Below are 25710 nucleotides of genomic sequence, written 5' to 3' on the forward strand. Positions count from 1 at the left end.
TCGTCCTAGCTGTAGGAAAGTGTGTCTCACATACTCCAGCCATGAGATTCTCTTTGCATAGTCCAGAGACATGACATCATGCAAAATAGCGTGGTTAAGAGTTAGTTCGTCATTTAGCCATGTCTTCAACCAGAATATTAAAGGAGCCAATCTAAGTTTGTCAGTAACATAATGTAAGCCCACCTCCCCATGGATCGAAAAGGTGAGGGTGGACTGGGGGACAGAAAGAAGGAGTCTCAGGAACTTATTTTCCACTGTTTGTATTTTGTCCTGTGACACGTACCCCCATATTGAGGACCCATACATAGCTATTGAGATGCACTTGGAGTTGTAAATTTTTAGAAGTGCCTCCATGGGCCTGGCCCCTAACCTGTTTGCGAACCCTGTAAGGGCTGAAGAGGCTCTCGCCAGTGATAAGCACTTGATCTTGATTTGAGGTCCCCACGAGCCCTTGTCATCAAAGGTAACCCCGTGGTAGGGGAAAACTGTCACCCTCGACACTGCCTCTCCCTTACAGAAAAAGGGTGTGATCTTACCTCTGTTTCTATGGCGGCCCACCACCATCGTATGCGATTTCTTTGCGTTAATTTTTAAATCCAGTTGGTTCATGAAGGCACCAAAAGATTCCAATAAACGCTGAAGACCCAGCCCGGTGCGTGCTATCAGGACTGCATCGTCGCGTATAGGAGAGCCGGGATTCTGAATTCTCCTACACGCAGAACGTTCCCCTCGACTCCCTCAAGATGTTTACCCAGGCCATTTATGTAGATGGTAAAGAGGACGGGGGCCAGGATACAGCCCTGACGGACTCCTCTCTCCGACTTAAAATGGCTGGTGCACCTGCCCTCCTTGGTAACCCGCACTGTGGCAAACAATTCCTGGTGAAGGGATGCCATGAAATTCACAAGTGGTTTGTCAACCCCAGACTCCAGTAAGACTTCCCATAGTTTTGACCTGTTCACTAAGTCGAATGCCGAGGAGAGGTCCATAAAAGCCAGGAACAAGGACCCCTCCTTGGCAACCGTATACTTGGATATTAGCAAGTGTAGGATGGAACACTTTTCCAGGGTGCCTCTGTTTTCCCTGGAGCCGTACTGGATGTTTGACAAGCCTCCACTCCTCTCGATGTTACTTCTCAGTTTATATAGCAAGACTCTGCCTAAGATCTTAATTGCAGAGTCTAGGAGGGAAATGGGCCTATAGCACCCTGGGTCGTCATGTTGGCCCTTTTTAAAGATTGGCACGATGATTGAAGTGGACTACCTACTAGGGAAGACATTGCCATTCGCAACTGTAAAAACATGGGTTAGAACCCCTGCCCAAAGTTTTGGGGAGTGCCTATAAAAATCGTCCGGAACCCCGTCCGGCCCAGGGGCTTTCTTCTTGGAGGTCTCCAAGATTGCTCTCTCCACCTCGGCTAAGTTAAAGGATAAGGGTGCACACTCTAAGGCCGTCCACGGCTTCTTAGTGGCGCCAGATACCTTGTCGCCATTCACCTCTCTAAAGTGACTAAGCTACTTTTTGTCTGGGACAACACAATCCAAGACCGTGTTGTCCACATCTGAAAAGAAGGGTTGGTTGACTATGGCCCAGAGCTGGGAGCTGTCACTAAGTACATCAGTAGACAGTCATTTTTCCCAGGCCTTATTTTTTTATGTCCTTTTTCCTCCCATTATATTCCTTTCGTATGTAGGTCACCACTGCCCTATCTCTCAGGGAGATTTTTAGGGCTGCCATTAACGCCTTATGTGCTTTAGAGCACTTTATGTCAAACCAACTCTGTTTCTTGTTCCTCGCCTGGGATGGTTTGGCCCTCAAGGCTCCCGAAATTTGGGCACAGATACATTCAAAAGCCCCCATGACCTCCTGAGCTGTTGCGCAGTAATCCTGGCAAGTTGCCATATACCCCTCAATGGTAGGGAGTACGTCATCCATGAAGTTCCCCGGGACTACATTGGCCCATTTAAGCCTTCAACCTTGATCTATGGGGCATAAGGCAGGTCCCGGAATGCCAGGGTGGGGCTTAGTTTCCATATGGTCTCCCCATAGTAGCTTAAGCAAGACTGGGTTGTGATCACTGTAGGTTGAAACTATTGCGTTATAAGACGCAACCCTGTGTAAGATACCTGGGGTCATGAAGATATAGTCCAGTATGGAGCCGGGGTCAGATCCTTTATACGTGATAGTTCTTGTCCCTACCTCGGAGATGCAAGTTTCGTACAGGTTATGATTAGCAAGCAACTCCTCAAGGGCCTCCCCCGACTTAGTATGCTCAAAATGGGGGGGCCCTATGCCCAGCGGACCCACCTGTTCTCCTAAAAAACACAAATCACTACATGGATGAACATTAAAATCTCCTAATAGGATGAACTCAAATTTAGTGTAATTATTGTTTTGACTGAACATAGTAAGGAAGTGATCCACAGCGCCTATGTGATCATTTCCCTTATCCCTGTCCCAGGAATTGTAAAAATTTAATAGGACAATTTTACAACTGGGTGAGACTACCCACTCGACAATTAGAAGGTTCGACGAACCACTTTGAACCATCTTAAAGGTGCCCTTGAGATTGAGTGAGAGTAAAAGAATTAGGCCACCCTTTGCCCTTCCGGACGTGCTCGGAACGGCCGGGATTACAAAGGTGGTGAATCCATCTAACCGGAAATTGGGAGAGGTGTCCCAAATTTCTTGGCAAGCTATAATATCGTGGCTGCTAACAAACTCGATCCAGGCAGCATCAGCCCTCTTTGCTCTGGAGCCCGCAATGTTCCAACTAATCAGCTTGCAAAGCCCACGCTCAGCAGGAATGATGGTCCTATCAATGACAGACAGCGGTGAGGCTGACTGTCAATCTATTTCCTCAATATCAGAAAGGGGAGAGAAACGATTACTCAATGCTAGCCCATCAGTCTCCATGCGTTGGTGCATAGGTTGTGTGATTAAAGGTGTCTGGGTTCTGAGATCCCGCCTTGTGTAAAAATGTGTGTGGGCCGCTCGCCCTGCCCCGCCCACTGCGATATTCAGACTCCTACTTGGTTAAACCCAGTGTGAGTGACTGGTGGTGGATAAAAGAACCCCAGGGGGAATGGTCTCATCTGATCTCCTCCCGTGATGTCTGAGCCGTCCCAGAATAATCTGTCGGCCATATTGGGGCTATCAAAGTTGACAACAACACAATCCCCCTGTACTAACTTAGGTCGGTTCCCGATCCAACCCACCCTGTTGGCAAATATAATCCTGTCAGCTACTTGAGTTCCACCGCTACTGACTTCCGCACACCATGACCTTGCCTTGATTATTAGGTTGGCCGCTGATTCCATCCTTCCCGCTTCTAGTGGGGGTACACCAACAAAGATAGCCACTAATGGCGCTGCCGCCGGAGGTAAATCAAGATTCAATTTGCATCCCCTAAGCCTGGTGACTAGGTTAATTGGGTGACTATCTCTCCCTGGGTAACCTACCTTTGGGCACCCTGAGACTGGGCCTATATTGGCACTATGGAAATTACGTACCCCCTCAGTGGCTACATGCACCCCAGAGCTGCACGGAATGGGCTCCGGTATTGTTGTCACCTTACTATTGCAGGTATTGTGCAAGACTACCCCTGTTGCTGAGGAAGGGACTGGGGTAAGGTCTTTAACCAGTTTGTCAATTAATGAACATTTCTTCAATAAGCCAGCAAGGCAAGTGTTCAGTGTATCAACAATGTCCTTGGCAATCCCCACTAACAAAGGCTCAATTCGGGCAGAAAACAATGCCTCTAGCTGGTCTCCAAGGTAGGCATCAGGCCTAGGGGGAGTGGTTGAGATGCCCTCTGAGTCCTTCAACCTCTCAGAGTTCTGTTTAGGTACCTTACTGATGGTTTGGTGACTCTCTATCGAGTTCGAGACCGGGGTGTGGCCATGTGGAGGGCAGACAGTTTGTTTCACAGGCATATTAGCATTTGATATGACCACCTCCGGATCAAGGGGGATGTGAGGGACATGTTCAGGAATGAAAGTATGTGCAGGCGTGGGTGGTGGGGGGGCAGATAAGCCCAGCTCAAGTTCGGCATTTGCAATTTCCTTTGACAACACACCCACCGCAGATGATAAGTAAGAGATGATGGACTCTGAGTGCCTCGGCACCTTTGCCTTCTTTCCCCCCGCTTCAGTCAATATGGTTTTTTTGCGCTTACCCATTGGGTGATGTCAGGGGGGTGGCCCTGCCCTGCCTCCTCCTGCCCCGGACGGCCACAGACGGCCCGCCCTTTGCCCTGGCTTAGCCCGGCGCCACCCGCGCTCGTCCCGCGGGGCGGGAGGCTCCTCACCCTTTTCAGCGCCTCCGGGCACGAGTGCCGGTGGGTGTGTCACCGCCGAGCCTCCTGGGGGCTGTAGTCTCCGGCCGCGTGATGGTGAGAGCGCCGGCCCGGGAGACAAACAGCAGGAAGACCAGCATTGTAGCAGGTATGCCCCCAAATACCCAGCGGTATTGCCACAGTCCCCCGCGTGACCGCAGGCTCCTCTCCCTTTTCAGCGCCTCCGGGCGCGAGTACCGGTGGGCATGTCACCGCAGAGCCTCCTGGTGGCTGTAGTCTCCGGCCACGTGATGGTGAGAGCGGCGGCCCGGGAGACAAACAGCAGGAAGACCAGCGTTGTAGCAGGTATGCCCCCAAATGCCCAGCGGTATTGCCACAGTCCACCACAATGGTCTTGGCAAGCAGGCAGGCACTGGGCAGGGTACACGCCTTTTACATTGCAGAGGACCTTTACATCACAACACTGCAGAGTTAAAAAATATTAGTATTCTGAATAGCCCCTTAGATGAGAATCTCAAAAAGTTTTTACGGCCTGGTTGATCATCACTTTCACTTAGTACTTTCGATCTGGATCAGTGCTTACAAGATTCCCATCATTTATATAAATCAGTTAAGAACGCTGTTTTCTAGGAGGAAGTTTTTTTTTTAAATAGTGGCTCGAATAATATTTGTTGAATTCTTCAAAATTTTGGTGATATATATATGACACAACTTAATTTCACTTATTTCCAATGAAGATTGTGGTTAGCGGTCAGAAAAATGTATGACTTTTCCAAATTCGAGGTGTTCAAAAAAAATTGAGATTTTCCAGAGCATCACAATGATTGCAAAATTTAGAACGAGTTACCACATCAAAAAGTTGCGTTCAGGCAAAATGTTTTTTTTCCCTGGAAATGTTGCCTTCTGATGAAGATTTCTGAAATTGACACACTTCATAACTTTACAGGAAGGAGGTCACATCAGTGTGAGATTTTCTGAATGTAGGAGCGATAATTCAACCTTAATATGCAAACCCTTCATAGGTGGTACATTCACGTACTTGGTTGGTACCTTCAGACCCTTGGTTGGTACCTTCAGACCCTGTGTTGTCTCAGCCACAGTGAATGTCTCAGTGTGCAATGCATGGACTCCTGAAGATGCGCCTGACCAAAGGGAGTCATAGTTTACCTTTAAGGGCAAGGATGATGTGATTTTGGATTTTAAAGTGAAGTCTGAGTAGCAGGAAAATGAGAACTCTAAAGTTTCTTTGATAAAATGTAGCCAGGCAATAACTAGAGCGATGCCCAACTGATCCATGTGGATTCTTTAGGATGATTTATGTTGTCCATGATTGCTTAGTGACTATGAACAGGTTTTTAGGAGTTGTCATGTTTTGCCATGTTTGACACAGTGAACACGATCCCCTATGGCCTGTTCTGTTTATGAGTGACTCAGTGTTGGCAGTCAGTTAGCAAACGATAGCAGAGTACTTTGTAACCTGAATGATCTATGTTGCCAGAACATGTTTTGTATTATTTTGTGCTGTGAGCTGTACGGTTACTGTCCTTAAGATACAAGAACCTTATGTAACTGAAATACTATTAAAGTGTTATTGGTGTGTGCAAACTAATTATGGCACAATATTCATCATTATTTTTACTATATTGACTGTGTTGTATTATATCTAAATCCACCCTTCACACAACCTCCTTTAAACTAGGTATTGATTGCTCGGCCAGGTTGCCTGGAGAGTCAAAGGGGCTTCCCAAACCAAATCTCCATCCCAGACCCAAGTACTCATTGTCTTAATTAGAGCAGACCTTTGCAATCTCAACTTTGACATTGCTGGGTTGCTCCTGTAACTGAAACAACCAGGGAATGCCCCTGACAGTTATTGGTTTAGAAGAACAACGAAGTGGTAGACAGAATGCTTGAAATAATCTGCACAATGTTCCTGTCCATAGTTTTACTCTTAGTTTCAAGGTGTTTTAAGATGTGTATCCCAAAGCTGCCCATAGCATGCTCCAGTGACTAATTCCCTCTTTTTTTCCACAGGGAAAAGCCTGGATCCCACTCAGCCGATCGTCCTTTCTGTAACCAATGTGATCTGTTCAGTGATTTTTGGGCACCGCTTCTCCCGAGACGATAAAGAAATCCATCAGCTCATTGAAGCAAATGAACTTTTTGTCAATAATCTAGGCACCAAGTGGTTCCTGGTGAGTCTCACAAAAGCCCCTTTCACTATGTTATTTTCCAATCGTAAAAACACTTTGAACCAAGATATTTGTAGGTTTGAAGAAAAGTAAAAATTGGACATGTGAAAAAAGGCAGGTACATAAAACATAAGGGCTTATTCACAAAGTTCAATTTGTTGTATGTTTGGTAGTACTACAATAGTACTACTAAAATACTACAATTCTGTTCACAAACCTGCCAGAGTTACCTCTACCCCTCTTATCCTTTCTATTGTGTGAACCTCACACATTTTAGTTTACTACTTAGTAGTTGATGTGGGGGGGCTGGAGGATGTTGGGGGGTGATTTAGTGGGGACATACACCCGCCTACAAAAGAGTAAGCCCATTGCTATTCAAAACCTACAATTCTAAAGTTACTACAGCCAAGAATGGACCCAAAATAGAAATAAATTTAAATACCTCCAGCATCACTCATGGACTCCAGCACCACACACTAGTAGTTAAAACCCTCCAAGGGAAAACAATATTGGCAGGGATTAAAATATGTCCATGAGAAATACTGGTGAATTAAAATACATTATTTAAAATAGTTAAAAATATAAATGATTATGATCTAATGTTACAAAATTGAAAAACATATGTATTATTTAATTGGAAAGAATAATAACTTTTTCAGATTTATGAATTCAAAATATAATTATATGTTTTAAAAGTTTTACATTTCCCAACACTTTCCAATAGAAAGACTCTACAGTCGGGGTGGAGGTCTCGCTATGATAAAATATAGAGGAAATTGTAAAAGTTTTTTTTAACTTTATTACAAATTAGTACAACATTTTTATGTTATTTATTGCAGTATACTAATGAATTGTTATGAATTAATAATTATTAAAATTGGTGCATGAAATTAATAAAAACTAGATAATTATGGCTTAAAAATTAATGTCACATTAATTTATAACTTGCTACAACATCGTTAAAATATTTTCCAATTAAATAATAAATGAGCTTTATTTTTAGATTTTTTAGTTTGAGGCTGAACTTATTACAGTTTTTTTTTGGCAGTATTAACTTACACTTGTACATTTGTCTCCACCCCCTTTTAACTTTTGAGTCATATTTTGTGAATATGGAAAAGTAGTAAAGTTATCTACTTCAGAGACATGGCTACATTTGCAGCACCAAGATCGAAGACAAGTAAATAAGCCTTAAGACTCTCTGCATAAAGATCATTAGAAGGACCTGTGGTTGGTAAAGACCCTATGCATGGTGATAGGAGAAGAGGAGTTAAGAGGGTGGAAGGGCGGAGACAGGTCAAAAAAGGTAAGGGAGAGACAGTGTAATGGGATAAGATGTGGGTTTGTACTTATTGGAAATAGGATGATGAAACTGCGGTAACTAAAAGCCTCCATTTTGATATTAGCTGAGGCTGAGTTCTAACATGGTGAAAACAGTCAAACACCTAGAATCAAACACTGCAAGAGCGCCCAAGCTCGCCCTTAGTACAACAGGCAGCAAGGCTTTCATCACAGAATATGCATCTTCTTTATGTGAAAATCAGAACTGAAAACAACATCAGAGCTAAAATACATTATTATATACAAAGTAATTAAGTACAAAATAAAATAATAAATTATTGGCATGACACCAAAACTACCTTTGTAAAAAACACTACTGTAACATTTATAATAAGCATCTGTTTGCCAAGAGTTGTCATGTTCCTTAACTATTACAATGTCACAAGAATGGGGTTTCTAGTAGCTCCCAAACCTAATTGATAGAAAGGTAACTTTTGAAAGCATGCAGACATGCAGTGTAATCTGCTGTTGTCGTTTCCTGGAAAAAGAGTATTTTCATATCATGGTTTCCTTTTCATCATGCATGTGGGTGCAGCTTACATGTCTGGACATTATGCATCCGGACTTACTTAATGTCAGATGTATTATTTGAATGGAAAAAAACGGTCCATATGATATTTTATTGTATTGTAATTGCATTTATATAGTGCTTAATACCCCTGATGAGGCGCTGAATTTGAGGGGTGGATATGTTAGTTTGGTATTTGGATTGAGAAGGATAGTGGAGGGAGAGAAGAGGAAAAGGTTTGCATTTATATAGTGTTTACTACCCCTGATGAGGTGTTGATGAGCTTTTCAAAGAGTAGCACACCACTCCGGAACCAAAATATTTGAGCACTGAAACCTTGACCACAGTGTGGCATGGATATTTCTCAGCCCATTTGCTAGGTTTTAGTCAGGCATGTGTGTGGCAAAAGTCTAGCTTCCTCTTACATTGTGCAGTTTACTTTTAATGCACTTGCACTATTTGTGTGCAGTTGTTAGGTGACCTGACACATCCATCAAATATACTAGTTTGTTTCTCCTAGAAAAGTTGCCCTGATTTAATGAGATACAGAAGCAGTGGAAGCTCATTAACAGCTCTTCAAAAACCAGAGAAACGAAATGGCAGAAATGTTTGTCCACAAAAAAAAATGTTTTGGGTGCAATGGTGGACAAAGACAAAGTACCTGCACTAGGGATGTCCAGCATACTATGGAGTTGCCAACACAGTCCTAAGGAAGAACAACAGTTGGGGAGCAGAATGGAAATGACAAAACGTTGTAGCTTCAAAGAGTGGCTTTGGACACCAATAGGAGAAAAGGATCAACCAAAAAGTGGGACTAGGGTTGGAGACAAAGAGAAAGGGAGACAGTGGCACTGTGCCTGGCAGGGAAAGTGGTGGGCCAGGGAGTGTGGTTGGATTAGGGGACTTTTTTACCCACTGTAGACCAAGTTGGGTAAGAGATAGCTATCTTTAAGCATTTGGTCTATAAAAAACTGAAGACAGCCATCAAGTGAGTTCCTAATCCCAGTTACAACATCATTCTGGATGAACATACAGCTTTAAGGGAACTTACTCAAAATAAGTCACTCATTATGAAAAATTGTGACAAAGGAGGAGGGGTTGTTATGATAAACATTGAGCAGTATGTCATTAAGATGCATGAAATGTTACACAAGCCTGACCACTACACCCCTATCCTCATTGACCCTACCAAACAAGTGAGGAGAACCATTCTGAAGATGACCACCAGGGTACTCAAACAAAATCTAAAAAGTGATAAATAATGGGAGTATCTCAATGTAGCAATACTCAAAATACCTGCTCTCTATGGAGTCCCAAAAATTCACAAGAACTGTCTTGACCCACCCAATAGACCCATTGTAACCACAAAAGGCTCTTTGACAAATCCCTTGTCTTAATACGTTGACTCCATACTCAGACTTCATCCTTCAAAAATCCTGTCCCATGTCCAAGACACACAAGATATTATAAATAAAGTTGAACATCTGACTATCAATCCTATGAGAGACACCATGGTGACTTTGGAGTTAGAGGCATTATATAGTAACATCCCCAAACAGAAGCCCTGGAGGTGGTATTATGGTTCATAATAGATTATCAGATTGATTGCCCGAAGCTATTGATCTTGAATTGGATATCATTTTACGAGAAAATACATTTGAGTTTAACGGTTCGCTCTTCAAACAAATGAAGGGAGTCAGCATGAGGGCCTCATGTACCCCCACAATTGCAAATATTTACATGGCACAATTTGAGATCAAGTTTATCTATAATGATATTGTGTCTTTCTTTCTGTGAGTCTATAAAAAAACTGGTCTAGGTATGTAGAATATATTTTCATTATCTGAAAGGGAGAAAAAGATGAACTGTCTGAATTCATTTTATGGCGAAATCTGTGCATTAGTAACATGCATTTCACTGCACACACTAGTATTGAGTGTGTAGAATTCCTGGACATTAGGGACATTAGCATGAGACAGAACTAACAACACAAGTTGATCTGTATGTAAAACCTACGTCCAGGAACACACTCTTACATTTTAAGAGCTAACAACCCCTTCACAAAAAAACAGCACCCAGTTTGGCCAATTCCAGCGCCTCCGCAGGAATTGCACAAACTTAATCAATTTTGACCAATGGGCACTAGAGATGAAACCTAGGTTTTTATCTACAGTATAGCCAAAAAGACTCATACGTGACTCAGATAAAAGAGCACGGTATTACAACAGACAACATCTGCTTCAGAAACAAGAACAGAACCAACTCTCCAGATTGGTGATCGTGACTCACCATTCCAACATGAATGAAAAAAATACGCCATAATATCAACTCTCATTGGCACATCCTTAACGCAGATAGAGAGAAAGAGAATCTAATATCCAAGCCACTTTTTGCTAACAGAAGCACCAAAAACCTCAAAGACTTAGTTGTAAGACTCCGCATGGCTATTCAGAACCATTCAGAACCATGCCATCCAGACGACCATAACAGGGAATCCACCCCATTAGTAATTACAAAGGCATGTCATGCATTGCATGTCAATTTGCCATTGAAGCCAACAGGTGCAGAATCAATAAGGTGGATATATCGTGAGAACCCTCACTAATTGCAAGAGGAGTAATATTTTATATCTACTTCTGTGTCCATGCAATTTGGGCTATATAGGGAAAACTTCCCGCACCATGGTGACGAGACTGACAGAACACCGGTCAGCTATTCGCACCAAGAAATGTAGTGCACCGTTGGTCCAACTTTTCATAGAGGCACAGCACAACATGAATGGTATAAGATGGCTGATCCTGGAGAAAATCAATATCAATGTGAGGAGCCGCAGCACAGATATCAGAAAACAGAGAGTCTATTGGATCCTTACTTTAGACAACTACAAAAAAGTTCTGAACAGTGAAATCCCCTGGGACCAGGTGATCAAATATAATTCCTACTTGTCTATTTTCACCAAAAACAACCTTAAACACTATAGTAAACACACATTTTATCTGCATACCCTTGCTGACCTCCTTCGCTGAAGCCCCATGCACTTTGATACTGATAATACCTGATGACCACCATGCTTATTTATTGTCTATCCCCTTTTTTGCCTTTCGTTCAAATGTTGGACAAGTCCCTTTGGCCCATTAGAATGATTCCTCATTTGTTTATTGTTTTCATCATTTTCACCTGAGCACACTCACCCTGAGTGTACATATAATAATGCAGGAATTGCCCACTCTAGGATGTTAGAAAAACAACTTACAGAGTTGCAGTAGGCTGTTATAGCCACCACTTTAAAATGTACAACACATTTGTGTCATTTGCCTTTAGTTCATCTCCCATGCTGAAAACCAAATGACTACTAAGTTTAGGCACAAAAATGTTTCACGTTTTTCAGCCTCCACTCCAATATGGCCGACATGATTTTCAAATCGATCGTCCATGCTGATGGTCGAATTGTTGCTTCTGCTCTGAGTCCATCGTCCATTTTGATGGCTTGAGTCCCCCTATATGTGAGTGCGGTTGTGTTTAACCCCTTCCATGCTCATGACGAGCTCAGCTCGTCATGCAGTACAGTGCTCCTGTGCTCATGACGAGCTGAGCTCGTCATGACCACACCAGTTTTTATTGCTGTCCAGCACAGCAGCAGAATCGCTCTAGCAGCGATGCAGTTAAAAATCAGCAAGCAAGTTAGCGCCATGTTCTCAGGCCAACTTGTGAGAAATATTTTACCACCACACAGCATTGTTCAGCAGGACCTCCGCAATACATAACGTGAGCGTCCTCACTGTGGGCTGTGGCCAGTCCGGGGTCTTACCATGGCTATATTATTCTAAACCCGACAAACCCCGGATACAAGCGGACAACTGACAGGTAAACGTATGCACCATCTGCTAATTAATGTTCTGTAGATGTTATTCATCATGGATTCCTGATGAAGGCTGGGGAGCTAAAATGCACGTAGGTTAAACTCTTCAAGCCATGCTGTACCTGCACTTGATGCTATTTGATTAGCTCAGCCGAATGAAATTTCCTCTATCTTGTTGTGGACAAGCCAAGAAGATCGAATAAGTGTAGCCAGTTTTGGAAACTAAAACAATTGTAATCTATGTTGAGCCTGTACTTCATGATGTATCATTATAATTTGACTTGGCACACACCACTGATTAGCAAGAAAATATATGTATACATTACATAATTCTGGTTCCCTATAAAAATCTATATAAATCTTGCATCTATTTTAGAAACATGATTATGGGAGCGTGAATGAATACACAGGCTTTTTTTTACCATTCTCAAGATGGAGAGACATATTGCTCTTTAAATATTGTATAATTCTGAATATTTCACTTTGATTATGTATTTATTCAATATATGTTGATCACTTTTTTGATACAGACCATGATTTGGGTTTTTCCTCTTTTTATTAGTTTGCCCATATTTTTACCAGTTGCCTTATTATATTTGTTTACATTTGTTTTTTTTAATGCTTTATTGTTCAGTACATAGCATACAAATTTTTAGTAAATCAAACCATTAAATCATTGTTGTAGGAATACTGCACAAAAAATAAAGCATACATTTACCAAAAACCCCTTAGATTTCATAACGACATCTCCATATGTTGTAACATAGGCTTCCAAATCTTCAACCCCAGTTGTTTCTTCCGCATCGATTTCATGCGATACAGACTATATTCCAGATTAAAAACATTGTAGAAGTTTGCACGCCACATTTCATATGTTCGTGACTCTGGTGAAGCCACATAGAAGCAACAAAAAGTCTAGCGACAGCAGTAGCCATAAATAAAAGATAATGAAATGGGTAGCAGCTCTGAGTGGAGTCAGAGCCCTCCCCCACACCTAAAAGCATTATCTCTCTAGAGATACACACATTAGCCCCTGTGATCTGTGACAAAAATTCTGAAATGCTCCTTACAAATTGTCTTAAGACTAAGCAATCAAAAAATACATGCACAATGTTGGCTTTCTCGGCCGAGCACCCAAAGCATTTCCCGTCATGAAGCCCCCCCACTGATATAGGTTGAACAGAGTTTTGTAATGTTGAGTGTGTAAATTCGCATGTCAGCATGACTTTGGTAGCCGTGTCAATCGTTTGCTGTACATAAAAAACAGTCTTCCGAAAGCGTTCACCCCACTTTGCATCCTGCAACACAATATCATCCAGTTGATTCTCCAACAATATGCCATACAATACCCCTATCTTAGCCCTTTTTTTCAGAGCCTCAATTAAATCCTATAGGCGTGTGTCTACAATGTTTAACAATATAGTCACGGATTTGCAGAATTTTGAAAAAATCATTCTTGGGCAGCTTATATTTTTCAGCTAGGTCTGCAAAAGAAACAATAACCCCTTCACTATACATATCCCCTAGATGTCGTATCCCCTTATCACTCCAAATAGCCATCTTTGTGTCCCAGAAGACCGCAGGAAATATTTCTATGGAATTTAAAGGTATGTAGTAACCTATACGACTTATAGATATAATTTTGCATATCGACTTCCACACTTTATATGCAGCAACTACAATTTTTAATTGCATCCTTTTGAAATAACTTGGTTAATAAAATGTAGGTAAGGCCTCACTCACCTGGTTCCCCATCAGTATTTGATATATATTCGGAGCTTCAAATGAAGTGTAAAATTCGGCATGCCCCACACCCCACGTTCCAACGGTAATGACATATACTTTGAAGAGCGATGAGCTTGCTTCTGGCCCCATATGAATCTATCTGCTAGAGACTGTAACTGCAATAATTGCTGTTGAGCCAACTCCAATGGTACTGTCCTAAAATAATACATAACAATAGGGAGAGTACACATTTTTAAGACATTACATCGCCCTACCATTGATAGGTGGAGACACTCAAACTTTTTCCAGAAATCTTTTTGCCGAGGATAATATGTCAGCCCAATTGACTTCTACAATCTCTTGGAGTGCCAACCGGATCTTTATACCCAGATATCTTGCTTCTGGCATAACACAAGCTTCGCCAGGACAAAGCCCCTCAGTACAGACAACCTGAGTGTTAGAAATATTCAGCTTATACCCGGCAACAGCCCTAAAATTTTGCATCTGATTCTCTATTTCAAACAATGCTTGCTCAGGATCAGATGATATTACCGCTATGTCATCTGCATAAGCAAGGACACGAGCTTGATGTTCCCCCACAACCATTGCCTGTATATCATGTGTTATTTACAACAATTGTACCAGTGGATTAATGTAAATGGCAAAAACCCTGTTGGGTCCCCCTGGTTATATATATAAAAAGGATGACTCCTGCCCCATTACACAAATTCTAGCCCATGGTCGTTTATACATGGTTGGTCGTGCTTTCAAAAAATGAGATCCAAAACCCATCTTTCGCATTGTGGCCCAGAGAAATGCCCACGATACTCGATCAAATGCTTTTTCAGCATCTAAAAAATTAAGCCGATATGCTTTTGCTGCACAGTAGCATAAGCCAGCAGCGCAATCACCCTATGTAGATGATTGACAGTACTCCTACCAGGCAGAAAACCATGCTGGTGTTGAGATACCAGCGGAGGTAAAACTTGCGCCAGCCGAGTTGCAAGAATTTTAGAATATACCTTGCTGTCAGCGTTAATTGAAGAGATGGGTCTATATGAGCAGCCTAGAAGGTTTATCTTTTTTTTTTTAAATCACAATATTGGCATCGTCCTATGATGGTGGAGGGTCCCCATGCTGAGCGGCTATAATAGTTGCCAACATATCTTCCTTTATAATATGAAAAACTAAGCGGTATATCTCTAATGGAAGTTTATCTGGCCCTGACGCTTTCCCTGATGCTAATCCATCCAGGGTGTTCGGCAGTTCAAACATAGTGATCGGGGCTTCTAGGTCTTCGCGTTCTGCTGGAACAAGTTCAGTTAAGTCAAAATTCTGCAAAAACTGCACAATATTCTCCTGCTCTACTGGATCTTGAGTGTATAGCTCTTTATAATAGGTGTGAAATACATCCAGAATTTCTTCCAGTGTTTCAACTATACCCCCTTTGCCATCTTCAAGAATCTTGATTTGCTGATCAGCTTGTCGACCCCACTTCCTCTGAGCTAAACACCTAACCGTTGTTTCCCCATATTCATATCTTTCTGCCTCATATGTTTTAAATTGAGCGGCAATTTCCTGGCTCCGAACCCCATTAATCTTAGCCTTGTATCATGCAACTTTAGTTTGTGCATCTTGACTATCAGCATTAACTCTAATGGCATGTATAAATTCCTGCTCAGCTATTTTTAAGTCCTCGAGCAGGCCCAATATACATTCCTTCTGTCATCTCTGCTTAGCCCACCCAAAGCTAAGTGTTTCACCCCTTAAACCAGCATTTAGTGAATCCCAAACCATTGGTAATGTGGTTGAACCTCTATTACTCTCCATGAATAATGTAGACCAATTAAGTATATGTTGAATGTTTTCCTCATCACATAGAAGTTTTTTATTAAATGTGAAGGATCGCCATTCCCTGGGAATGCTAAAACAAACAAGATTCAATACCACTGGCCCATGATCTGATGTAATATGAGGCCAAACCTGCATCTTTGCCCCAACAGTCATCGATCGAGGTAGGAAAATATAATGTCACCGGAAAAACCTGTTTTGTGGGGAAGAGGGTAGAGGAGTTGGCCTAACGGCTAGGGCGCTCGACCTCGGACCTGGGGATCTGGGTTCGAGTCTTGGTAACGACGCCAAAAAAACAAAAAAAACAAAAAAAACTCCTGTGATTCTGGGCAAATCACTTAATCTCCCCGTGCCTAAAATGAATGCGTGTCCTCATGTAACGTAACTGGTGCTATGTAAAGCGCTCTGATACCTGATTCAGTTCGGGTCTAGTTCGCTCTATATAAAACTCTGCAAAAAAAAAAGAGTAGAACATGTACCCCGGATCCCCTTGATTCACAACAGTCCATCCATCAATCAATCCATGATCCTGCAGCACCTGTTGTAGAGCCCTAAATACCTTGGGCTTGCGTTCCATATACTTTACGAAATCAGGATCCCACGTCTGCCCATCCCCTTGTACATTAAAATCACCCAATAATATCAAGGGGGTCCCTCACAATGCCAGCTCAATGTTCAGAAACCCCAAAGTCTCCACCTCATCCAAATTTGAGGCATATACTGTACAAAGCACAGTCTTGATGCCTCCTAATATACACTCCGTGATAGCCCACCTCCCCAAAATGTCTACCTTCTCTCTACCCGTGCATACCATACCACGACGACCCAGAATTGCCACCCCCCTATAAAAGTAGCCTGTCTAGAGGTTGTTATTAATATAAATCCCAGCTCAGATAATATCCTTTCGTTGGCCCATGGGACGCGAGTCTCTTGTAAACAAAGAATATCTGGATTTATTAACCACAAGTCAGCTATAACCGGTTTCACTTAAGGACATTATTCAGCCCACAGACATTAAAGATACATACACGCAGCCTCCTATCTGCCATTATAATATGGAAATCTCATAGCCATCTAAGGAATATAAATATATCCTACCATTCCTATAACCCAAAATATGTACTGAATTTTCCCACTTTACCAAGTCTCCACCCGAACCCACACTCTCCAAGTGATCCTCATCCCCGCCACCACCACCCCTGAACGCCTTCCCACCACCCAAAACCCTCCCAAACATAGAGGCCTTAAGGCCCATCGCCCTTGTGATGAAAAAAACAAAAAAGATGATTAGACCCAGATTATTGCAAATTGACCCCTTTTTGTTATTTCTGAGTAAGTACACATGTCCCAACAGTTTCTACTAGTACAGCCGAAATGATGATCCTCATTAAATAGATTGAAGATATTCTTTAGCTAAGATTTCAGAGGTAAAGAAACGAGTCTGGCCCTTATTAATAGTCTTTAAGGTCGCTGACTGCAATAGAAATACTTGAGCGCCCTTTGCTTGAAAAGGAGTAATCAGCTGTCGAAGCTGCCATCTTTTTTCCACTGTAGAGTGGCAATAGTCGGGTCTAACAAAGAATTGAGACCCCTTCCCTGTTCTCTTCTTATCCGGCCTAGCCAAATTGTGCAATGCCTGCCGAGCCAGAAAGTTATTGAGAGAAATTAGGATAGCCCGCGGCTGGGGTGTTGGTTACCCATTCCTTGGAAGCCGTTGCCGAAACAGAAACCTGTGTGCCCGTTGAATTTCTTGTGCCCATTTCCATTCTTTAAGCTCGGGAATGCTTCCTCAAATAACTCAATTACAAATTTGCGAACATCTTGCCCCTCAAATCTTTCAGGTACATCAAGTATACACAAAATATTCCGGCGTAAGCGATTTTCTAAATCGGTTAACTTACCGTGCACGTCATCCTTGTTGGCTATTATGTCTTCCACAGCAGCCTTTTGTGACTCCATCTGATCTTCTAACGATAATATGAGAGTTTCTGCTTCCCCCTTTCTTTCGGTAAATTCGTTGTATGTCTTGGCCAGCCGTCTCACTGTATTTTGTGGTTTCCATCAGGCAGTGTGTGTTTTCCGATATTAGGCCCGTGTTTCTAACCTATTCTCAGAAATAAATCGATATATCACTTCCAGCGACACTTGGCCTTGTAGTCCTTTTATTTCTTCCACTGGGCCAACTGATGCCCCGAAATCCAATCCTTCAAACATCTGCTCACCCCCGGAAAGCTCCAAATCAGGCATCTCTGTTGGTGCTAACCCAGCCCCTCCCGCCAGGATTTTCTTCTTACGAAGGGTGTGCCCCTGAAGAAGAGGCCTTACTGTGGTTATTATCAATGCTAACAGATGGCGAATCTGCAGTGCCCTCGTCCTGTAGTTGGAAGTCCAAATCCAAATCTTCATCAACATCTGACATCTCTGAATGTTCCGATAGGGAAAAAAAATCGCTTTCCTTTCTGCTGGTGGGTTCATTCCTGTCCTCGCCAGCAGCGTCGTTGTCATTGGTTTGGGCGGGTTCATCAACGTTAACATGGGGGGGCTTTAGAGTCTTGCTCAGTCACGTTGCCCTCTTCACAAAGTCCAGAAGTCAACTCGCCCCCCTTTGCAGAACTTCAGATGTGTGGGACTTTAGAGAGGTGTTTGGGGTTATTACAGCTTTTTTACAAATGGTCGCTTTAAACATTTGAGATATCTTAGGTGTCCCACATATAAGACCTTTATTCTGTATAGCAGCAGCCTCCTGTTGTTCACTGCCTGGCGTATCTTTAGCATTCCTTGCAGCTAATGCCACCCATTTTCCAACTGCAGCCTCCCCCATTCCTCTTGTCTTGTCACCACGAGCAACCTTGGGGGCCGTGCCAAATTCCGATTATATTTAGAACAAAAAAAATAGATTTTTTTTCGCTGGTGAGAAAAAATTTGTTTGAACCAGTAAATAGCCACTCCCAGAAAAAATCACTGGAAACACGGATACGGAAAAGCATTTCACTTAAAGTGTCTCAGTCTCTATCCATCACAGAGAGGATTCTAAAAAGGAAAAATTAGAGAGTTGTTGAAACTGACCGGAGTCTCTCCCTCTGCTTTGCTGTCACTCCACAGCGCAAGAAATCAAAGCGATCCAACCACCATCCGCTACCGCCTGCACGGGTCTCAGCTGTGAGCCGGAGCACTCAATCGCTCCGTAACTCAATATCACACATGTGTGTAAAAAAAAAAAATTATATATATATATATATGTATTCTTTGTAATAAACATGTTCTAATGTACCGCATTGTAAATGTAATCGTGGTCCACCTGGGACTCCCGCTGCCGCTGGGAGTCCCAGGTGGAGCTTGTGTCCAGGTGCCGCTGCGGTGATTATCGCCGCCGTGCTCTACTTGGGAAGAGTATGCTTTGGAGAACTCAGCAGATTTTGGCGGATCACGCTGCAGACATCAGTTTCCCCTGGAGAGCTCAGCTACCATCCTCGTAGCACCGTGAAACCGCCGTAAACCACCGGTAAGGGCGAACCTACAGGAGTGTAGTGTTGTGCTAGGTGGGCGCAACCACCCTGGCCCACAAACAGCGTTACTGTATTTGTCTTCTCCCCCCTAAGCGTATGTTAAATGGCTCCACCCGACGTGCGGACAGAGGGCACGTTGGATAAGTAATAAAAGGCCCAGGGACCTGGGCGTGGCAGGCACTTGACTGACCACCAAAAGCATACACGTGTGGTCTCCTTTTGTACCCACCTTAAGGCCTAGTCACGACACCACATTGGCGACGAGGGGGTCTTGCCACCCCACCGCGCGCCGCGCTCTGCCCCGCTGCATCGGGCGAGCCCCTGCTGCGCGGCCCGCTCGACCGTCTTGGCGCAGCCCTCCAGCAGAGCACTCCCGGCCACCCTGCACCCAGCTCCCTGCCTCGCCGAGCGGAGGCCCAGCCGTGACTATCCGGCACCCTGCCGCCCTGCCGCCCTGCCTCGCAATGGTGTCCGGCGTGCATAGCAGCAGTCTCCATACCTGCCAGAAAGCGGCCCCGCCGCCTTCACCCAGCGGGATCGGCCTCGAGGCCTCAGGTACGTGCTCCCTGCCCCTGTGCCCCCGCCTGTTTCAGGCCCCGACGCCACACCTGCCTGCCTGGCCTGCCGCACACCTCCCGCACTGTCCTTCACGCATCCCGCGTGCACCGCTGCTGCCCGCCTTCTATCTCCCACGCATCTCGCGTGAGGTGCACCTGCCGTTTTACACGCATTTCGCGTGCAACGCTGCTGAGCCACGCTGCTGCCACCAGGATTACCCTGCAAGCGCCCCCAGCGTGTTACCGGACTCCTGGCCATCCAGTGACTGCGCCCTTCCTAGCGTTCGGCCCCTCCCGCCTTCCCCGATGGCCATGGCCGCTGTGCCGCCTCCGGAGCCCTTCGCGGTCACTGGCACGCCTCCTTCCCAAGCCGCCCGGTGGAGGAAGTGGGTGGAACGCCTGGAAAACTACTTTGTGGCGGGGGACATCGCAGTTGAGCGGCGGCGTGCAATGCTCTTGCACCTGGGAGGGGAGGCTATTCACGATATCTCGAAGGACGTGGTAGAAGGCGGCCCGCCCCGGAACTACACCACGCTGCGCGACGCCATAACGGAGTACTTTGAACCTTTCGCCAGCGCGGATTACGAACGATTCTTACTCCGCCAAGCCCGCCAGCTCCCAGAGGAGTCCGTCGATGTTTTCTATGCAAGACTCAAAAAGCTAGCCAGCACATGCACCCTCCCGGATGTGGACGACGAGATCCGCGCTCAATTTATACAAGGCTGCGCCTTCTCAAAGCTACGAGAAAGAGTCCTAGAGACAGACAACATGCCCATGCGTGACATCCTAGCGCTCAGGCGATCCAAAGAACTATCGAAAGCTCGAGAGGCACATACGGAGCCAAAACTAACGGTCGCAGTCAAAGTTGAACCCGTGTGCGCCATCAAGACGAATACCGCAGACATGCGCACAAAACCACCCCGAAGACCTCGGCCAAGCCCAGCCCAGTCACCTCACGACCGCCCCTGCATGTGGTGCAGAGGAGCAACCCCCCACAGCGGAGCATGCCCTGCACACGGAAAAATCTGCAGCGCCTGTGGAAAGGCCAACCACTTCGCGAGTGTGTGCTTATCTTCACAGAGGAAAAAGTCCAACGGCCCGCCCCGAAGAGTAAGACAAATCGAACCGATGCTAGATACCGCCGCCAACAGCGACATGGACGATGACGAAGCGGACGCAGCTTCCGTCCACGTGGTGCGAATGCTCAACACATTAGCTGCAACACCATCCGCAGAACCTATGTGCACAGTGAACGTACAAGATCAAGCAGTAGCAGCCCTCATCGACACCGGAGCTACGATCAACCTAATGGCAGCCAGCGTATACCAGACTTTAAACGAACCACCGGTGCTCCATCCCACGAGAGTACAGGTATACGCCTACGGCACCAGTCGACCCCTCCGCCTCTGCGGAGTGTTCCGGACAACGGTATCACATGACTCCCATCACCTACACACTAAAATCTATGTGTCGCAAGAAGGGTCCGGATTCCTGCTCGGCTGCCGGACCGCCCAAGACCTAAGGCTGATCCACTTCGCCCTTACGGTCCAAGCCCACAGCCTCGACCATCTTGTACTACAACACACCTCACTGTTCGACGGAATCGGCTGTTTAAGAGGGCCCGCCGTCCGCCTTCACATAGATCACTCAGTCGCTCCAGTGGCCCTCAGACACCAGCGCATAGCGTTCCACCTACGGCCCAAAGTGGAAGCAGAACTACGTGTGCTCGAGAGAGCCGGAATCATAGAAAGAGTCAGCGGACCCACTCCGTGGGTGTCGCCCATTGTAGTGGCCAAGAAACCGAAACAACCAGACGCCGTGCGGATCTGCGTGGACATGCGCATTCCTAACCTTGCGATCAAAAGAGAACGCCATCTGACGCCAACCATAGACGACATCATCGGTGAGCTGTCAGGTTCAAAGTGGTTTTCGAAGATGGACCTGAGGTCCGGATACCACCAGATCCCTCTGCACCCGGACTCCCGCCCGATAACGACTTTCTCCACCCATGCAGGCCTGTGGAGATACACCAGACTCAACTTCGGGATCTCCAGTGCAGCCGAAGTATTTCAGAACATCATTCAAAACGTCCTGCAAGGTTTGGACGGCGTACTGAACGTGAGCGATGACATCTTGGTCCACGCGGCGACGCTGGACGAACACATCCAATGCCTCCAAGCTGTTTTCGCCAGGCTGCAAGAGAGGGGTCTGACCCTTCACAGGGAGAAGTGCGAGTTCCTCCGGAAGGACATCAGCTTCTTCGGATACAGGTTCTCCGACCAGGGCGTTGGGCCGGACCCAGACAAAGTCAAAGACATCCATGAGGCCCCCGCCCCAACATCAGTGACCGCTCTCCGCAGTTTTCTTGGGATGGTGACATACTGTGGGCGTTTCATTAAAGACCTGTCCGACCTCACCGGCCCTCTTCGTGACCTCACAAAGTCCACAGCCACCTGGGAATGGGGACGAGAACAGCAGGAGGCCTTCCAGAAGACCAAAGCGGCACTCTCCGCAGACACGACCCTGGCCTACTTCAACCCTCGATACGAGTCTCAGCTCGTGGTAGATGCCAGTCCAAACGGCCTCGGCGCTGTCCTGACCCAACAACAACCATGTGGAGAGTGGGCACCCGTGGCGTACGCAAGCAGGACCCTCACTGCGACAGAACAAAGATACTCACAAATCGAAAGAGAGGCCATCGCCATTCTGTGGGGGTGCCGTCACTTCCACATCTACTTGTACGGACACCCATTCGTGGTGATCACAGACCACAAACCACTTTTCCCACTGTTCCAAGGGTCTTCCTCACAGCCTCCTCCACGCATCGAGAAATGGGTACTCCAGCTCCAAGAATACCAATTTGCAGTGGAGTATCGACCGGGCTCCAGAAACCCCGCCGACTATCTGTCACGACATGCCCGCCCGGTCACCGAAACGGAGGCCGCGGAAGCCGACGCCACTGAAGAGTATGTTAGGATGATAGTGGAGCGTTCGAGGCCGTTGCCGATCTCCCTTGAAGATGTGACACGAGCCACCAAGGACGACGACTGCCTGCAAATCGCCATCCAGGCCATCCAGTCAGGAAACTGGAAACCACTACAGAGCCCGGCGTCATTCCGCACCCTAGAAGCCCAGGCCACACTAAAAGCACTTTACCAAGTCCAGAACGAACTATCCATCTCGCCAGAAGGTTGCCTTTTAAGAGGCCCCCGCCTAGTTCTGCCCGACAGCCTCACCCAGCAAGCGGTCCTCCTAGCCCATGGCGCTCACCAGGGCATTGTGAAATCGAAGAATCGCATTCGAACCAAGCTCTGGTTCCCAGGGCTCGAGAAGATGGTCGAAGCAGTCATCCAATGATGTCCGGTGTGCATAGCGACCAGCCTGCCCAACCCCCCAGCACCGGTAATCACAGAAGAAGGACCGACCGCCCCGTGGGCACGGGCCAGCGCAGACTTCGGCAGCCTCCCGGGCGGGAGGTACATGTTTGTTGTGGTAGACGACTTCTCAAGATACCCCGAAATTGAAATCTTGCCCTCCACCGCAGCCTCCGAAGTGATCCCAAAGCTCGAGAAAATCATAGCGACCCATGGCCTCATAGGGGAATTACGCACTGATAACGGACCTCCTTTCAATGGCGGTGAACTGGCAAAATATCTACAATCGCACCGCATCAAACACCGGAAGATAACCCCAAGTTGGCCTCAAGCCAATGGCGAGGTCGAGAGACTGATGAGAACTCTAAATAAGACTATCTAAATTGCCATGGCCGATGGCCAAAACCTCGAATTGGCCCTCTTCCAGTTTCAGAGAGAGTACAGACTGACACCCCACTGCACCACCGGGGTCCCTCCAAGCCGCCTTTGCTTCAACAGAGCGGTTGTGGATACTCTCCCACACCATCCCATGTGGGCCTCAGCCCCGACTCCGAACAACCGGTCTATGGAACAGCGAACCAAGTCTAACAAGGAGGCGTCAAGACGGAGGAGAGCTGCGGATAGCCCCATTCAGGTGGGCGACCGGGTGCTAGTGAAAGATCGCCACCCGGGAGGGAAGTTCCGCCTCCCGTTCGAGTTACACCCGTGGACTGTCACCAGCGTCAATGGCACCATGATCACTGCAGAAAAAGGGAGAGAAACAGTCACCAGAAACGTGTCTTTCTTCAAAAGACTTGTGGATAAGGAAGACGACGGTTTCCCGGACTCAGCTGAGCAATACCCAAGGCTGACCCAAAGCCCGCGAGAAACAGAAGGAGAGGACGCCCCCAGCGAAGAAGAAACTCCGCAAGCAGACCCAGCCACACCAATCAGGAATGAACATGAACCGCAGGTGCCCCAAAACCACCCGGGAACTGTTGTAGCCAAAGACTCTGAAGAACTGACGCCCACCCAGTCGGGTGAGCGCAGCCAGAGCAGGTACAATCTGCACCCCTGTCCAAAGCCATCCCAGAAGTACCAGGGCTTCGTGGCCTGCTGTGGACGCTGAGAGAGCCCGAGCTGCACCGCAACCACCTCATAAGTAAGACTGTTCTTTTTGCATTTGAAAGCCTCAGAGACTGTAAGCGAAAAGTTGACACATGATGTCATGTTGTTTTATGTTCATTTTTCTTTAGGGTAAAGGAGGAATGTAGTGTTGTGCTAGGTGGGCGCAACCACCCTGGCCCACAAACAGCGTTACTGTATTTGTCTTCTCCCCCCTAAGCGTATGTTAAATGGCTCCGCCCGACGTGCGGACGGAGGGCACGTTGGATAAGTAATAAAAGGCCCAGGGACCTGGGCGTGGCAGGCACTTGACTGACCACCAAAAGCATACACGTGTGGTCTCCTTTTGTACCCGCCTTAAGGCCTAGTCACGACACCACAAGGAGCTCCTCACTCACGCGTCCACGCCGTAGACGCCATCTTGCCTCCTCGACCTGCCATTTGTTTACATTTGTTGTTCAATCCCTGACTGAGTAATGTATCTAGTTACAGGGGTACCCTCTGTTTTGCACAATGGATTAGGGGACACAATAGGGGCCTTGTCAACCCCTGCTTTGGCAGCTTCAGGTGTGGGAGAGTGGAAGGGAGGGAGGAAGGCAGGAAGGAAGGAAGGAAGGAATGGTGGATAGATTAAATAGTTGAGTGAAAGGGTTAATGGATAGATGCATGAGTGAAATGATGGATGAGGGAGGGAGGATGGATGGATGAATGAATGGATGGATATGTGAGAGAAAGTATTAATGGATGAGTAAAAGGGTAAATAGATGATGGAGTGACAAGCTGAAGGGATGGATGAGCCAAAGGACGAATGAATAAGTGAATGGAAAGATGGAAAAGTGAAAGGATAGGTGAAAGATGAATGCGTTAAAGAATGGACTGATGAGTGAATAGGAGGGTACATAGATGACTGTATGAAAGGGTAGACGGATGGTTGAGTGAATGGTGGATGGATGAGTGAGTGCAAGGATAGATAAGTGAAAGAGTAAATGGATGAATGAGTTAAAGGTAGGATGGATGCAGAATGAATAGATGGATGAAGTGAAAGGGTGGATTGATGAGCGGATTATTGAATGATTGAAAGGCTGTATGAATAGATATATAGAAGGCGGAATGCATAATTTAAAGGTTGGATGACTGAGTTAATGGATGGATGGATGGATGCGGTTTGATGGATAGGTTTGAAGATGGAAGGCTAGGTTTTTATATGAATAGGCAGATGATGGATGCGAGGTCGGAATGATGATAGACTGAATGATGGTTGAAAGATTGAATGGAACACAGAATGCAAAGGTGAAATGGTGGGTATCAGCAGGTGGATGGAAGGATGAAAGGATGAATGGATAGATGCTTTATTAGAAGAGATCAGCAAGCTGTTGTGGGGAGTGCTGCGACGACT

At 45.9% G+C, this 25710-nt stretch overlaps 1 protein-coding gene across 4 annotated transcripts in view; it reads left to right on the plus strand.

The window, feature by feature from the left end:
* LOC144791454 (cytochrome P450 2J2-like) overlaps positions 1-25710 on the plus strand; it is a 99899-nt gene that overhangs the window by 10976 nt on the left and 63213 nt on the right. For all 4 annotated transcript variants that reach the window (XR_013602398.1, XM_078666133.1, XM_078666131.1 and 1 more), the window contains exon 4: positions 6332-6492. Coding sequence is in view for 3 of the 4 variants with exons in the window: in XM_078666133.1 (XP_078522259.1) it covers positions 6332-6492 (161 nt within the window). In the remaining variant the exon portion in view is untranslated. The remainder of the gene's footprint in view (positions 1-6331; positions 6493-25710) is intronic.

This window comes from Lissotriton helveticus, chromosome 11 (genome assembly GCF_964261635.1).
Source record: "Lissotriton helveticus chromosome 11, aLisHel1.1, whole genome shotgun sequence".
In the NCBI taxonomy this organism is placed as follows: Eukaryota; Metazoa; Chordata; class Amphibia; order Caudata; family Salamandridae; genus Lissotriton; species Lissotriton helveticus.